The sequence below is a fragment of the Oncorhynchus keta genome, chromosome 21, assembly GCF_023373465.1.
Source record: "Oncorhynchus keta strain PuntledgeMale-10-30-2019 chromosome 21, Oket_V2, whole genome shotgun sequence".
Taxonomy (NCBI): Eukaryota; Metazoa; Chordata; class Actinopteri; order Salmoniformes; family Salmonidae; genus Oncorhynchus; species Oncorhynchus keta.
The window spans coordinates 23,103,771-23,122,225 of record NC_068441.1 but is presented as its reverse complement, the minus strand read 5'-3'; the positions used below and the strand labels follow the sequence as shown (position 1 = coordinate 23,122,225).

The 18,455-nt window shown below is 44.2% G+C and overlaps 1 protein-coding gene across 6 annotated transcripts in view; it reads right to left on the bottom strand.

Annotated features, from left to right (window-relative positions):
• Positions 1–18,455, bottom strand: part of LOC118372453 (AMP deaminase 2-like) — a 63,684-nt gene that overhangs the window by 43,283 nt on the left and 1,946 nt on the right. For 2 of the 6 annotated variants that reach the window (XM_052473525.1, XM_052473527.1), the window contains exon 1: positions 2,612–2,804. The exons of 3 other annotated variants lie outside the window; for them this stretch is intronic. In XM_052473525.1, coding sequence (XP_052329485.1) covers positions 2,612–2,705 — 94 coding nt within the window. In that variant the 5' untranslated portion in view covers positions 2,706–2,804. Of the gene's footprint in view, positions 1–2,611; positions 2,805–18,455 lie in introns of those variants that run through there. One more of the 6 variants, XM_052473526.1, reaches the window with a different exon arrangement.

Here is an 18,455-nt window from a genome sequence, read left to right as displayed (position 1 = left end):
ATAGCCATATCTAAGAAAACCAAAGTTCTAAAGACTGGTCCTAAAATAGTGTATAAGTGATCATACAAGAGGTTTTGCAATGATACGCATGTTAAAGATGTGAAAAATATTTGTTGGTCCGATGTGTGTAATGAGGAACATCCTGCCGCTACATTTATGAAATTGCTTCTTCCAGATACTGACAGGCAGCGCCCATAAAGAAACTGAATGTTAAAACGATCAAATCCCCATAAATAGATGATGAATGACAACCTGGATGATAAATTACTGAGGTTGGTAGAGGAATACATGTCGACTTCTATTAGCCACATCTTCAATCTAAGCCTAAAAGACAGTGTGCCCTCAGGCCTAGAGGGAAGCAAAGGTAATTCCGCTGCTCAAAAATAGCAAAGCACCCTTTAATGGTTTAAACAGCAAACCAATCAGCCTGTTACTGGTGCTTAGCAAACTTTTGAAAAAAATTGTATTTGACCAAATGCAATGCTATTATATGGAATGACTGATGAAGATTGTGGGCGCTGTTTTGTTGGACTCCAGTGCTAGCTTTGATCATAACATATTGGTGAAAATACTTAGGTGTTACGGATTAACATCCTCTGCCTCACAATGGATGGACAGTTGTTACCTATCCAATAGAACACAGAGGGTTTTCTTTAATACAAATTTGGTTGAGTGTGATGTACCGCAGGGCAGCCAGCTTGGACCATTATTGTTTTCTGTGTTTACTAATAACCTTCCAATGACTTTGAATAAAGCCTGTGTGTCCATGTACGCTGACGACTAAAGAGTATACACGCCGGCTCCTACAGTAAAATAAATAACTGACACCCTTAACATTGCACTCCAGTGATTTTTAGAATGGGTAACTAGCAATAGGCTGGTGCTAAATATCTCAAAAAGAAAAGCATAATTTTCAATAATGTGCCTATTGATCAAGTTTAAGAGACTAACTTGCTGGGTGTCACCCTAGATAGCCTGCTATCATGGTCAAAACATATAGACTCAATGGTTACTAAAATGGGAAGAGGTCTGTCCATGATAAGGCGTTGCTGTACTTTCTTGATATCTCAGTCAACCAGACAGGTCCTACAGGTCCTAGTTTTCTTGCACCTGGAACATTGTCAAGTTGTGTGGTCAAGTCAGGTGCAGCAAAGGAGGACATAAGCAAATTGCAGTTGGTCCAAAACAGAGGAGCTCGTATTGAGCTTTGATGTTTTTTTTTTATTTCACCTTTATTTAACCAGGTAGGCTAGTTGAGAACAAGTTCTCATTTGCAACTGCGACCTGGCCAAGATAAAGCATAGCAGTGTGAACAGACAACACAGAGTTACACATGGAGTAAACAATTAACAAGTCAATAACACAGTAGAAAAAAAATATGATGTACACAAGGAGCGAATGTCAATGACATGCATGTCAATCTCTCCTGGTTCAAAGTTGAGGAGAGATTGAGTGCATCACTGTTGGTCTTTGTGCAAGGTGTTGAAGGTACCGAACTGACTGTTCAAGTAGTTGGCACACAGTTCGGACACTCATCGGTATCACACAAGACATGCAACCAGAGGTCTCTTCACAGTCCCCAGGTCCAGAACAGAGGATGGGAATACAACATGTTGTATTGTATTTTGCATTGTATTATGTATGTGATACGTGATTGGGATATGACTGTGCTATTTGGTTGTCTCGCCTAGCTATCATAATATGAATGCACTAGCTGTGGGTCGCTCTGGATAGGAACATCTGCTGAATGGCTAAATTTAAATGTAAATGTAGTGCTATGTATGTATATTTATATTAGGTATTTGTTGTGTTGTTTCCTGTTTGGACTCCATGGTGAGGGCTGTGATGATAGGAGATAAAGGGCCCCTATCACTGTGCCCTGTCCAAGCTCACTGGAGGAGATATGGAGGGGATGGAAGACTTGTGTCATGCACATGGACACTATGAGTACATTCTTGAATTTAAAAAAAAAGGACTGTGTGCAAGGAGGGCCTTTAGGTTTAAACACTGCTTTGAACTTCTCTCCTTCATAGCCTCTCCTACACTAGAGTCAAGCATCATCAGCAGGCCAACCAAGCCACTACACTGAGTTGCTACAGTGGGTATTACTGGGAGATTCAGTACCTTAATGCTAAAGCAATGATAAAAACATCACACTTTTAATCAATCTGTCTGGCGATTCCATCTGCTGCTGTTGGTGAATAACAACCTTGATTAGGCTATTAGAAACAATCAGGCAAGCCACATTCCATGATTACCCATGCATTTACCAAGCATTTATTTTTTCAAATAAATACAGAAGGAAAACCCCTTTTTACAGTACTTTGTACTACATCCTCTTCACAGTCAGTGTAATATAGTACAAGTCAAAGTGCTTGCAAAACTCTCATTAGAATGTAGGCCTAAGAACAAACTCATCCCCAAAAAACGGAGTATCAGAGAAAGAACATTAAGATATCCACTTCTGTTTCCTTTAACATTGAGTGTCTTCACACTACTACACTAGCAAATGTGTCAATTCGACTCCAGATGTGCCCCCCCCTCCCCTTTAACCCCTGCATTCCTTTACTCCTCTCTCTGGGAACCCCTAAACCCACACCTCTCCACTCACCAGGGCTGGTGGTACTCTGCAGACTCCCTCTCTTGTGCAGTGGGGATTTGGGCTTGGGCTTCCCTTGGCCCTCGTTGGATGAGGAGGATGACATCTTGCTGCCTGTGCTCCTGTGACAGTCGGAGCAGAGTGAGAGGGAGCTGTAGAATAGCCGGCAGGGAGGAGCAGCTGTGACACTAGCACTAGCTCTAACACTAGGGGGACTTTAATGCAGCTGGATGGCAGGGCCCATCCCGGGCTTGTGGAAGTCCCTCTGCAGGGCTGGTTCCTCCCCCCGCCTAGCCCCAACCACAGCAGCAGGTCAGCAGTGAGGCAGCACAGGGGCGGGACACAACGCAGCCCAAGGTTTCCCCCTGCCCCACTGGGCCCCATCCTACTCGGTTGCCCCAGCAACCATGGAATAAGCTGACGAGAGCCAATGCGGAGAAAGACAGAGGAGGAGGAGGGCATTGCAGTTTAGAGTCTTCAGTGCAGTCAGTGTGACAGGCAGTAGGCCCTGAGAGAGACATGACTACACCACAGCAGACATGGTACAGCACAGCACAGCAGCACCAACAAGAGCACCAGAAAGTTTTTCTTGTCTTCTAAAAAAAAAAAATGTATGACAAATATCGTTGATCGGTTGTTAAATAATACCAACAAAAAAAATGGATAACACAGCTGGAAGCCAAATGAGAGAATTTAAGGTGGTGTGGGAGAATCCAACACAGAGTGCTTTATAAGCAGACTAGTAGGCTCACAGGCTCCTTTCCTGGAAGATCTCTCTGGGGAGAGAAGGCAGGCAGGCAGACCAGCCAGGGCAGAGGGGTGGATGAAATTCTGCATGCCTGATATTATGGATTATAAATACCCTGTGATGACGCAGAAAAAGCTAGATACCTTTCCTGGCAGGCAGGCCAACTCAGCACTCCATGACATGCTCCAAACTTTCTGCCATGTCAATACACTGTCATCTAGAGCCAAATCACCCTACAGCCCTACAAGAAACTGAGCCATTCAAGCAATGAGAGAAGTGTAAACTCATTCCAGTGCCAGAGAAAAAAATTATAATTATTAATTGTTCTCATGTCATGTGGTATACAGAGAATGTTGACAGCATGTCAACATCAGAAAATAATGTCAACACTAAGCAATGTTATTAGCAACAAGACTGAGGTGTCACTACAGACACCCTGGTTTGAATCCAGACTGTATCACAACCGGTCGTGGTTGGGAGTCCCATAGGGCGGCGCACAATTGGCCCAGCGTCTTTTGGCCCGGTGTAGGCCGTCATTGTAAATAAGAATTTGTTCTTAACTGACTTGCCTAGTTAAATAAAAACATGTTTTAACAAGACAGGAATTCACACAGATAAAATCAACAGTTTCTCTCTCAGTCCATACAAGAACATCCTTTACAAGGTAGGTTATCAAGACTAGAGGTCGACCGAATGATTTTTCAATGCTGGTACCGATTATTGGAGGACCAAAAAAAATCTGGCCGATTTTTATATACAGCTGAAGTCGGAAGTTTACATACACTTAGGTTGCAGTCATTAAAACTCGTTTTTCAACCACTCCACAAATTTCTTGTTAACAAACTATAGCTTTGACAAGTCGGTGAGGACATCTACTTTGTGCATGACGCAAGTCATTTTTCAACAATTGTTTACAGACAGATTATTCCACTTATAATTCACTGTATCACAATTCCAGTGGGTTAGAAGTTTACATACACTAAGTTGGCTTTAAACAGCTTGAAAAATTCCAGAAAATGTCATGGCTTTAGAAGCTTCTGATAGGCGAATTGACATAATTTGAGTCAACTGGAACTGTACCTGTGGATGTATTTCAAGGCCTACGTTCAAACTCAGTTTCTCTTTGCTTGACATCATGGGAAAATCTAAAGAAATCAGCCAAGACCTCAGAAAACAAATTGTAGACCTCCACAAGTCTGGTTCATCCTTGGGAGCAATTTCCAAACGCCTGAAGGTACCACATTCATCTGTACAAACAATAGTACGCAAGTATAAACACCATGGGACCACACAGCCGTCATACCGCTCAGGAAGGAGACGCGTTCTGTCTCCTACAGATGAACATACTTTGGTTCGAGAAGTGCAAATCAATCCCAGAACAACAGCAAAGGACTCTGTGCAGATGCTGGAGGAAAAAGTACAAAAGTATCTATATCCACAGTAAAACAAGACCTATATCGACATAATTTGAATGGCCGCTCAGCAAGGAAGAAGCCACTGTTCCAAAACCACAATGAAAAAGACAGACTACGGTTTGCAACTGCACATGGGGACAAAGGTCGTACTTTTTGGAGAAATGCCCTCTGGTCTGATGAAACAAAAATAGAACTGTTTGGCAATAATGACCATCGTTATGTTTGGAGGAAAAAGGGGGAGGCTTGCAAGCCAAAGAACACCATGCCAACCGTGAAGCACAGGGGTGGCAGCATCCAGTTGTTGGGGTGCTTTGCTGCAGGAGGGACTGGTGCACTTCACAAAATAGATGGCATCATGAGGTAGGAAAATTAGGTGGATATATTGAAGCAACATCAAGACATCAGTCAGGAAGTTCAAGCTTGGTCGCAAATGGGTCTTCCAAATGGACAATGACCCCAAGCATACTTCCAAAGTTGTGGAAAAATGGCTTAAGGGCAACAAAGTCAAGGTATTGGAGTGGCGATCACAAAGCTCTGACCTCAATCCTATAGAAGATTTCTGAGCAGAACTGAAAAACCGTGTATGAGCAAGGAGGCCTACAAACCTGAATCAATTACACCAGCTCTGTCAGGAGGAATGGGCCAAAATTCAACTTATTGTGGGAAGCTTGTGGAAGGCTACCCGAAATGTTTGACCCAATTTAAAGGCAATGCTACCAAATACCAATTGAGTGTATGTAAACGTCTGACCCACTGGGAATGTGATGAAAGAAATAAAAGCTGAAATAAATCACTATCTACTATTATTTCACATTTTCTAAATAAAGAGGGGATCCTAACTGACCTAAGACAGGGAATTTGTACTAGGATTAAATGTCAGGAATTGTGAAAAACTGAGTTTAAATGCATTTGGCTAAGGTGTATGTATACTTCCGACTTCAAATGTATATATTTGTAATAAATGAAAATTAAAACAATATTGAATGAACAATGAACACTTATTTTAACTTAATAAAATACATAAAATCAATTGACCCAAATAAATAATGAAACATGATCAATTTGGTTTAAATAATGCAAAAACAGTGTTGGAGGCTAATGTTTAACTTCCTTCCTCAGAACATGAGAACATATGAAAGCCGGTGGTTCAATATTCCCGGTTCTTCAATATTCCCAGTTAAGAAGTTTTAGGTTGTAGTAATTATAGGACTATTTCTCTCTATACCACTTGTATTTCATATACCTTTGACTATTGGATGTTCTTACAGGCACTTTGCATCCCAGCATTACTAAGAGCTGCTGTTTGAATGAACGCTTACAAGCCTGCTGATGCCTACCACCATTCAGTCAGACTGCTCGATCAAATATCAAATCATAGACTTAATAATAACATAATAACACACAGAAATAGGTCTTAGGTCATTAATATGGTCAAATCCGGAAACTATCATTTAAAAAACAAAAAGTTTATTCTTTCAGTGAAATACGGAACTGTTCCGGTTCAGGTTGCAACTAGAGATCGCCAGATTAATCGGAATGGCCGACTAATTAGGGCCGATTTCAAGTTTTCACAACAATCGGTAATCTGCATTTTTGGACACCGATCATGGCCGATTACATTGCACTCCACGAGGAGACTGCGTGGCAGGCTGACTACCTGTTATGCCAGTGCAGCAAGGAGCCAAGGTAAGGTGCAAGCTAACATTAAACATATCTTATAAAAAACAATCAAACATAATCACTAGTTAACTACATATGTTTGATGATATTACTAGTTTATCTAGCTTGTCCTGCGTTGCATATAATCGATGCGGTGCCTGTTAATTTATCATTGAATCATAGCCTACGTCGCCAAATGGGTGATTTAACAAGCGCATTCGCTTGGCATCAATGCCTTTCTTAAAATCAATAAACAGAAGTATATTTTTTTTAAACCTGCATATTTAGTTAAAAGAAATCCAGGTTGGCAGGCAATATAAAACTAGGGAACTTGTGTCACTTCTCTTGCGTTTATTGCACGCAGAGTCAGGGTAATTGCAACAGTTTGGGCCGCCTGGCTCGTTGCGAACTAATTTGCCAGAATGTTACATAATTATGACATAACACTGAAGGTTGTGCAATGTAACATACATTTTACTTATGGATGCCACCCGTTAGATAAAATACGGAACGGTTCCATATTTCACTGAAAGAATAAATGTTTTGTTTTCGAAATGATAGTTTCCGGATTTGACCATATTAATGACCTAAGGCTCGTATTTCTGTGTGTTATTATGTTATAATTAAGTCTATGGTTTGATATTTGATAGAGCAGTCTGACTGAGCGGTGGTAGGCAGCAGCAGGCTCGTAAGCATTAATTCAAACAGCACATTTGTGTGTTTGCCAGCAGCTCTTCGCTGTGCTTCAAGCATAGAGCTGTTTATGACTTCAAGCCTATCAACTCCCGAGATTAGGCTGGTGTAACCGATGTGAAATGGCTAGCTAGCTGGGTGGGCGCTAATAGCGTTTCAATCGGTGACGGCACTCGCTCGGAGACATTGAAGCAGTTGTTCCCCTTGCTCTGCAAGGGCCACGGCTTTTGTGGAGCGATGGGTAACGATGATTCGAGGGTGGCTGTTATCGATGTGTTCCTGGTTCGAGCCCAGGTAGGGGCGAGGAGAGGGACGGAAGCTATACTGTTACACTGGCAATAATAAAGTGCCTATAAGAACATCCAATAGTAAAAGGTATATGAAATACAAAATGGTAGAGAGAGAAATAGTCCTATAATAACTACAACCTAAAACTTCTTTCCTGGGAATATTGAAGACTTATGTTAAAAGGAACCACCAGCTTTCATATGTTCTCATGTTCTGAGGAAGGAACTTAAACGTTAGCTTTTTTACATGGCACATATTGCACTTTTGCTTTCTTCTCCAACACTTTGTTTTTGCATTATTTAAACCAAATTGAACAAGTTTCATTTTTTATTTGAGGCTAAATTGATTTTATTGATATATTATATTAAAATAAAAGTGTTCATTCGGTATTATTGTAATTGTCATTATTACAAATAAATAAATATTTGTTTTTATAAACATATTTTTTGATCATTTCATATATTTTTTTAATATTATATAAACATTGTTTTATATATATATACATATATATTTAAATCGTCCGATTAATCGGTATCGGATTTTTTTGGTCCTCCAATAAATCGGTATCTGTCATGACTTTCGCCGAAGTCGGTCCCTCTCCTTGTTTGGGCAGCGTTCATCGTCACCTTCTAGCCATCGCCGATCCACTTTTCATTTTCTATTTGTTTTGTCTTACACACCTGGTTTCAATTCCCCAATTACATGTTCATTATTTAACCCTCTGTTTTCCCCATGGTTTTTGTGCGTGATTGTTTTATGTATGTTCGGTCCGTTATTGTGGGCTCGGTATTATGACATGTTATTGGAATATTTGAGTAAAGTTACTTGTGTTACTCATCTCTGCTGTCCGGCGCCTGACTCCTCTGCACCAGCTACACCCAGACCATTACAGAACCACGCACCTCAAAAATGGAGTCAGCAGGAGCAGACAACCCCCCTTTGGCGGTCGAGGAGCGCGTCCAGCAGCATGCGACCATGTTGCAACATCTCGGCACCGCCATGGATTGCGTGCTGCAGACGATGGACAGATGGGAGAGAGGAGGACTTCTTCCAGCGCCTCCACCGGCACCACTACAACAAGCACCACTGTTCACCCCTCTTCACCCGGTCCCAGTGGGATTTGGCTCGCGCTCCCGAGGGAGTATGATGGGACGGCTGCCGGATGCCAGGGGTTCCTGCTCCAGCTGGAACTCCTCCTGGCGACCGTCCACCCGGCTCTTTCAGGACGTGAGATCGTGTCACCCTCGTCTCGTGTCTCTCAGGGAAAGCCCTGGAGTAGGCCAAGGCCGTATGGGAGGAAGCAGAGTTCACCCGCCGGCAGTTTTCGACTGCCGTCTGAGCGTAGAGCGGCGGGTGAACGTCTGTTCCACCTGACGCAGAGGACGAGGAGCGCACAGGAGTTCGCCTAGGACTCCTGGACCCTGGCCGCCAGCGCGGGATAGAACGACAGGGCCCTGATCGATCACTACCGGTGCAGTCTGCGCGAGGACATACATCGGGAGTTGGACTGCATGGACACCACTCTCAGGTTTGACCAGCTGGTGGACCTGTCCATCCGGCTGGATAACCTGCTGGAAACCCGGCACACTGCTGGTCGGTGCTGGGGAGGTTTCTCTGGGAGTCGAGGCAGCAGGCAGGGCACTCTCGTGTCACCCCAGGTAAGTCGGCACCAGGCTCACTCAGAGCCCCCTGTTGCTCACATGTTTTTGTTTATAAATTTTCCTGAGTTCTACCCGCATTCCCAGCATAAGGCGCTCGTAGATTCAGGCGCAGCTGGGAATTTTGACAGAGCATTTTCCCCTAGATAGGTCGACCATTAGGGTCAGGGCTAGTTAGGGAGGCCACCGCTCCACTGGGCATTGAGGGCAGGAGGGTCACAAGGACAGAATTAGTATTTCCCTTATTGATTCCCCTGCATTTCCTGTGGTGCTGGGCCTACCCTGGTTGGCCTGTCATGACCCCACTTATTTCGTGGCAACAGAGGGCTCTCAAGGGGTGGTCATGAAAGTGCTCGGGAGGTGTTTAGGGGTACCGCATTTCCACTTCAAGGGTGGAGATGGAGAGTGAGCGCATTTCAGCCGTGCGTAATTCGCCGACTCCCACCACGGTGAAGGAAGTGCAGCGGTTTCTAGGGTTTGCCAACTACTACCGGAGGTTTATCTGGGGCTTTGGTCAGGTAGCGGCTCCCATTAACTCACTGCTGAAGGGGGGACCGGTGCGACTGCAGCGGACAGGGCTTTTGGTCACCTGAGGGCTCTGCTCAGCTCCCGTGCTGGCTCATCCAGATCCCTCTTTGGCATTCATAGTGGAGGTGACCGCGTCCGAGGCTGGGATAGGGGCCATGCTCTCTAAGTGCTCGGGTACGCCACCAAAGCTCCGCCCCTGTGCTTTCTTTTTGAAGAAGCTCAGCCCGGTGGAGCGAAACTATGATGTGGGGGACCGTGAGCTGTTGGCTGTTGTCAAGGCTCTGAAGGCGTGGAGTACCCCAGGTCATCTTAGGTTTCATTACATACAGTCGAGAAGAACTACTGAATATAAGATCAGCGTCAACTCACCATCAGTACGACCAAGAATATGTTTTTTGCGACACGGATCCTGTGTTCTGCCTTTCAAACAGGACAACGGAATGGATCCCATGCAACGACCCAAAAAAACGACTCCGAAAAAGAGGGAAACGAGGCGGTCTTCTGGTCAGACTCCGGAGACGGGCACATTGTGCACCGCTCCCTAGCATTCTTCTTGCCAATGTCCAGTCTCTTGACAACAAGGTTGATGAAATCCGAGCAAGGTTAGCATTCCAGAGGGACATCAGAGACTGTAATGTTCTTTGCTTCACGGAAACATGGCTCAGAGACGCTATCCGAGGCGGTGCAGCCAGCGGGTTTCTCCACGCATCGCGCCGACAGAAACAAACATCTTTCTGGTAAGAAGAGGGGCGGGGGGCGTATGCCTTATGGCTAACGAGACATGGTGTGATGAAAGAAACATACAGGAACTCAAATCCTTCTGTTCACCTGATTTAGAATTCCTCACAATCAAATGTAGACCGCATTATCTACCAAGAGAATTCTATTCGATTATAATCACAGCCGTATATATCCCCCCCCCCCCAAGCAGACACATCGATGGCTCTGAACGAACTTTATTTGACTCTTTGCAAACTGGAATCCATTTATCCGGAGGCTGCATTCATTGTAGCTGGGGATTTTAACAAGGCTAATCTGAAAACAAGACTCCCTAAATTTTATCAGCATATCGATTGCGCAACCAGGGGTGGAAAAACCTTGGATCATTGTTACTCTAACTTCCGCGACGCATATAAGGCCCCCCTTTCGGAAAAGCTGACCACGACTCCATTTTGTTGATCCCTGCCTACAAGCAGAAACTAAAACAAGAGGCTCCCACGCTGAGGTCTGTCCAACGCTGGTCCGACCAAGCTGACTCCACACTCCAAGACTGCTTCCATCACGTGGACTGGGATATGTTTCGTATTGCGTCAGATAACAATATTGACGAATACGCTGATTCGGTGTGCGAGTTCATTAGAACGTGCGTTGAAGATGTCGTTCCCATAGCAACGATTAAAACATTCCCTAACCAGAAACCGTGGATTGATGGCAGCATTCGCGTGAAACTGAAAGTGCGAACCACTGCTTTTAATCAGAGCAAGGTGACTGGTAACATGACCGAATACAAACAGTGCAGCTATTCCCTCCGCAAGGCTATCAAACAAGCTAAGCGTCAGTACAGAGACAAAGTAGAATCTCAATTCAACGGCTCAGACACAAGAGGCATGTGGCAGGGTCTACAGTCAATCACGGACTACAAGAAGAAATCCAGCCCAGTCACGGACCAGGATGTCTTGCTCCCAGGCAGACTAAATCACTTTTTTGCCCGCTTTGAGGACAATACAGTGCCACTGACACGGCCTGCAACGAAAACATGCGGACTCTCCTTCACTGCAGCCGAGGTGAGTAAGACATTTAAACGTGTTAACCCTCGCAAGGCTGCAGGCCCAGACGGCATCCCCAGCCGCGCCCTCAAAGCATGAGCAGACCAGCTGTCCGGTGTGTTTACGGACATATTCAATCAATCCCTATACCAGTCTGCTGTTCCCACATGCTTCAAGAGGGCCACCATTGTTCCTGTTCCCAAGAAAGCTAAGGTAACTGAGCTAAACGACTACCGCCCCGTAGCACTCACTTGCGTCATCATGAAGTGCTTTGAGAGACTAGTCAAGGACCATATCACCTCCACCCTACCTGACACCCTAGACCCACTCCAATTTGCTTACCGCCCAAATAGGTCCACAGACGATGCAATCTCAACCACACTGCACACTGCCCTAACCCATCTGGACAAGAGGAATACCTATGTGAGAATGCTGTTCATCGACTACAGCTCAGCATTCAACACCATAGTACCCTCCAAGCTCGTCATCAAGCTCGAGACCCCGGGTCTCGACCCCGCCCTGTGCAACTGGGTACTGGACTTCCTGACGGGCCGCCCCCAGGTGGTGAGGGTAGGCAACAACATCTCTTCCCCGCTGATCCTCAACACTGGGGCCCCACAAGGGTGCGTTCTGAGCCCTCTCCTGTACTCCCTGTTCACCCACGACTGCGTGGCCACGCACGCCTCCAACTCAATCATCAAGTTTGCGGACGACACAACAGTGGTAGGCTTGATTACCAACAACGACGAGACGGCCTACAGGGAGGAGGTGAGGGCCCTCGGAGTGTGGTGTCAGGAAAATAACCTCATACTCAACAAAACTAAGGAGATGATTGTGGACTTCAGGAAACAGCAGAGGGAACACCCCCCTATCCACATCGGTGGAACAGTAGTGGAGAGGGTAGCAAGTTTTAAGTTCCTCGGCATACACATCACAGACAAACTGAATTGGTCCACTCACACAGACAGCATCGTGAAGAAGGCGCAGCAGCGCCTCTTCAACCTCAGGAGGCTGAAGAAATTCGGCTTGTCACCAAAAGCACTCAAACTTCTACAGATGCTCAATCGAGAGCATCCTGGCGGGGCGTATCACCGCCTGGTACGGCAACTGCTCCGCCCTCAACCGTAAGGCTCTCCAGAGGGTAGTGAGGTCTGCACAACGCATCACCAAAACAGCTTCTATCTCAAGGCCATCAGACTGTTAAACAGCCACCACTAACATTGAGTGGCTGCTGCCAACACACTGACACAACTCCAGCCACTTTAATAATGGGAATTGATGGGAAATGATGTAAATATATCACTAGCCACTTTAAACAATGCTACCTTATATAATGTTACTTACCCTACATTATTCATCTCATATGCATACGTATATACTGTACTCTATATCATCGACTGCATCCTTATGTATCACTAGCCACTTTAACTATGCCACTTTGTTTACATACTCATCTCATATGTATAAACTGTACTCGATACCATCTACTGTATCTTGCCTATGCTGCTCTGTACCATCACTCATTCATATATCCTTATGTACATATTCTTTATCCCCTTACACTGTGTATAAGACAGTAGTTTTGGAATTGTTAGTTAGATTACTTGTTGGTTATTACTGCATTGTCGGAACTAGAAGCACAAGCATTTCGCTACACTCGCATTAACATCTGCTAACCATGTGTATGTGACAAATAAAATTTGATTTGATGATTTGATTTGATTTTGATTTGACGTTGGCTTGAGGGGGCTAAACACCCTTTTCTCATCTGGACTGACCACCGCAATCTGGAGTACATCCGGCCGGCGAGGAGACTGAACCCTCGCCAGGCAAGGTGGGCCATGTTCTTTACCCGTTTTGTTTTCACCCTGTCCTACAGACCAGGTTCCCAGAACGCTAAGGCAGACGCACTGTCCCGGATGTATGACACAGAGGAGCGGTCCATAGATCACACTCCCATACATCCGGCCTCTTGCCTGGTGGCACCGGTGGAGTGGGAGCTGGACGCGGACATCGAGCGGGCGTTAAGTACAGAGCCCACTCCTCCCCAGTGTCCAGCTGGGCATCTGTACGTTCCGTCTGCTGTCCGCGACCGTTTGATCTATTGGGCCCACAAGTCACACTTCGCTGGTCGGACAGTGCGCTGTCTTAGTGGGATGTACTGGTGGTCCACCTTGGCCAAGGACGTGAGGGTTTATGTTTCCTCCTGCTCGGTGTGCGCCCAGTGTAAGGGGCCTAGGCACCTGCCCAGAGGGAAGTTACAGCCCATTCCACAACGGCCGTGGTCGCACCCATCGGTGGACTTCCTCACGGATCTGACTCCTCTGCACCAGCTACACCCAGAACATTACAGTATCGGTATCGGCGTTGAAAAATCATAATTGGTTGACCTCTAGTGGCAACCTTAAGTCTAAATATTACTGTTACATTGCACAACCTTCAATGTTTTGTCATCATTATGTAAAATTCAGGCAAATTAATTATGGTCTTTGTGACGAAGAAATGGCCTTTCAACAGTTTGCAACGAGCCAGGTAGCCCAATCTGCTGCATATACCCTGACTCTTCTTGCACTGAACGCAAGATAAGTGACACAAATTCCCTAGTTAATATTGCCTGCTTACATGACTTTATTTTAACTACATATGCAGGTTTAAAAAATATATACTTGTGTATTGACTTTAAAGGCATTGATGTTTATGGTTAGGTACATTACTCAACGATTGTGCTTTTTTCTCGAATGCACTTTTGTTAAATCATCAAGTTGAAGTAGGGTGATTCGATGATAAATTAACAGGCACCGCATTGATTATATGCAACACAGAACAAGCTAGTTAACCTAGTAATATCATCAACCATGTGTAGTTAACTAGTGATTGTGAAGATTGATTGTTTTTTTATAAGATAAATTTAACGCTACCTAGCAACTTACTTTGGTTCCTTGCAGCCACAAGGTCCTTTTGATGCTGCACTTGCATAACAGGTGGTCAACCTGCCACGCAGTCTCCTCATGGATTACAATGCTGGGTGCTGACTTCTCCCCCTCTCCCTCCCTGAAGTGTAGCTACACGGCTAGAAACAGAGGCCTACATTTTTCCCATGGAAAAAAATACAGCACCCAAAAGCCCCAAGTCTATGGCAGGCAACGAAGACAAATGATGCCAACACTATCTAACAGTCCTTAACCTGAGAATGGGAGGATTGTTATTGGTAATTCCTCAGGTTCTTATTCCTTCCTCTGTGCTTTTCTTTCAAGCTCTGCTGGTCATGCTGGACAAGAACTGTTACTTGCTTTGCTCTCAGGAACAGGGCCCCATTGAAAATAGTGATTACTGGGGTAGTGGTAAGGATGGAGTTAGATCAACTGAAGTCGAAAATTCCCGGTGTGACGCCCGCCATTTGGTGCGACTCAGACCCGGTGGCGAGCGTGGTGGAATAGAAGAGTCACCGTCTGTCCTTTTGAGTTTTGATGCTAAGTCTTTACCTGACAAAGTAATGCTAGGATATATCAGTTATCCCGTACAAGGTTTTGTGCCAAACCCACTATGGTATTTCAGGTGCCAAGCTTATGGTCATGGTTTCAGCAGGGTGTAGGAGGGAGATTCCTAGATGTGAGAAGTATGCACGAGACAAAGGAATGTGTAGTATCAGTGAAAGAAGTGGGATGTGTTAACTGTAGGGGTGCCCATGTTGCTGGGGATCAGAAGTCGTCTTGTCACAATACCAACATTTTACTAACAATATGATACCAGGCCAAGTATCATGATACCGGGTAGTATCACAAGACCACTGGGGGATCCAGATTGGTCTAATGTCCTGTTCACCCCGTCCCAGACACTTGTTGTACCTGTTGTCTAAACATGCACATGTGCCAAACAAAAAAACCTGTCACTGATATTCACACTTTTACTCAATACAACACATATTGAATTTAACTGTACACTGTATAATAGAATACTGCATATAATGGTTCATTTGCTCATATTTGCAAAGGCCTACCTGTGATTTTGCTGGAGGAATGAGAGTAAGGAATATTCATGCATAATGACCTGCATGTCATTGTGTCAATATGGTGAAAGCACTGCATGGAACCTTTACTCTTCAGTTAACACACACACACACTCTCTCCATCACTCTCATAAACACACACCACTCCATCTCTCTCCCACCAACCATTGACACTGCTCCCAACTGTAAAAGGTACCAAACAGAATGTAAGGAGCACCAGAAAGAGATATTTTATAATTTAGGCTTACATTAGGCCTATATGAATCCTACCTTTGAAGCACATAGCAGATCCTTTTCCTTCCTGTACCAATCAAATTTGTCTAGACCTACTGTCAAGTTACCAGGTTGTTAGATAGCTAGGTAACTGAACAACGTTGTTATCAAAACAATAATTAGAGGCCTGGGATTAGTTTAAAAACGTCCTAAGACATGGTTTGTGAAATTATATCAAATGCATGCAAAATCACACAGAGGACAAAAAGGTAGCTCCAGTAATAGGAGTCATATTTTTATGTAAAGCTGCAAGCATGAATGTTGCAAAGCTGTTTTTCCACTCTGGCACGGCTGTGGGACAGCGAACTTGCAAAGCCTATCAAACTGGCCTGTGTATGGAGCGATTTCAGTGTTAAACATTAATAGTATTTGAATTCCATAATTTCACATTTGTATTAGGATATTGAATTTGAATATAATTTTCTTATTTTGTATCATTTAAATAATTAATTGAACTTGTATTTCATTATTTGAAAGTGAATTGAGTGAATATTGCATTCAGTTTTAATTCTAAAATTAAATATTTAAATATTCAGTATGGTAGATATTCAATGTCTGTGTATCAAGTTTACAAACTATAACTTCAAGTGTATCAAAATTTCATATATTCAACTTATCATATTCAGTTTTCAAATTCAGTTCTCTAAATTCAGGTTTCAAAACCAGAGACAACATCCTGGTACTTTGCCAGCAAGGAAAAGTAGAATAGAACAGATAGACTCAAACAGTTACTGTGATAAAAAACAGGAGCTTCTGGTGGTTTCTGAAACCTATGTGGCATGTTTAATTAATTTTCTTCCCATGAATTTGGCTCGAGCGTTTGAACTGTTTTGGTAAGACTCTGGAACAAGAGACTCCTTCTGTTTCCCTCTATGATCACAGGCCAACTTAGAAAGGAGTGTCACAAAAACCAACAGTTTGGCCCCCATAAGAATATACAGTAAGTAGTTGAATAGCCCTGTGAAAGCCCTTCTAAGGATAGCTTTTTCACGCCATATTTAATCTTACTCTTGTGACTGACTCGGTTCGAACCAGGTCTCCTAAATTGTACAAGACCGTGTTAGCACACTTAGCCAAAGGCTATAGGGATAAGTTCAGGACATTCATTTAAATGACGACACGCTGCTGCTAGGAAGGTAGCCTAGCAGTTAAGATTGTTGGGCCAGTAACCGAAAAGTTTCTGGTTCGAATCCCCAAGCGTATTAGGTGAAAAATCTGTTGAAGAGCCCTTGAACAATGCACTTAACCCTGATTACTCCTGTATGTCGTTATGGATAAGAGTGTCTGCTAAATTACAAAAATGTAAATGCTTAACAAGTACAGCTTCCCCCTGATTCAGCTCATACCAAGACTTGAACTCGGGACATCTGCCTCACAAACACACATGACCACCCACCTGAAGTGTTCCAACCCACCATGCTATTGAAAAAGGCCTTCTTCAATTGCGCAAGGGGAGACACGGAGTGAGTTTCACAGATCCCCATTAGCTACATTCACCCCCTAAACTCACTCCCCAGAGACCCCAGTGGTTGAACAAGTGCAACTGTAGATCCAGGTCCAGTGGCTCCACTGTAAAGGCTTCACGCTGCCTGCTTGGCTAGTACTGCTTCCCCCTGATTCAGTTCATATGGAGACTCGAACTCAGGACTTCTAACCGCCCTCCAGAAGCATTCCAACACATCGTGCTATTAAAAAAGGCATTATTTAATTGTGCAAGGGGTGACACATCAGGCTGATGAGTGAGGTTCACAGATGTCCATCTGCTACACTAATAACTAAGATCCAACAAGCTTACTCATCAAAAGAGTGTAGTTTGGGGATCCATGCTTATGTGATGAAAACCTTGCCTGAGACCTGAATACATGTTAGTTTGACATGTGTTAGATGTGTTAGTTTCAAGTCTCCAGCAAGGATAGTCATTATAAGGTTAGCATGTGACTTACTAGGTCAAAACTGTTGAGCTAAAGCCTAAGCATTGGTCCTGTGACTTGGATGGGTCTCAAAGGTGGGTGAAGTGTAACACAGGTGGTTCGGTCATCACGCTTGTGTGATGAGTAACATGTCTGAGACCTGAAAAGTTGCATTGTTTGGTACACATGAGACCTGGGTTAGAACCCCATCGGTCAATCTAACACAAATCTGTAGGTCTCTGGCAAGGATGCTCATTACATAAGCATGGATCACCAAACCACCTCTGTTGCACTCTCATTAAATGGGGTGCACAGATCCTTCTGCTTCTTTTTGAAAGTGTTGTTATGCAGTAGGCCTGATATTCAAACCCAGTAGGGTATATTGTTGCCATGATCACTGAGTGTGAGGTCAAAGTGGGGTGAACTGTAACTGAGGTGGTTCGATGAACCACGCTCTTTTGACGAGTAACCTTGCTCGACTCATCCCTATGGGCTTTAGCTAAGTGGGCTAACACAGTCTTGTGACATACAGGAAACCTGGTTCGAACCCAGTCAGTCACAAGAGCAAGATTAAATAGGGAGCTGAAAAGCTATCCTTAGAAGGTTTATGACATTGCTATTCAACTGTATTCCTATGGAGGCCAAATTGTTTTTGTGACACTCCCTTCTAGTACGACCTGTGATCATCATAGAGTGGAACAGAAAGAGTCTTAGCTTTCAGGAATGGGGTCATAATCGTATATAGCCGAAACGGTTAGAATGCTAAAGCCAAATTCATAAGAAAATAAATTCAACATGCTACATTGGCTTCAGAAAGCCCCAGAAGCTTCCGTTTACCACAGAAAGCTTTGTTTCTCTGTTCTCCTCTACCTTTCATGGTTGGCAAAGATGTTGTCTCTGGTTTTGAATCTG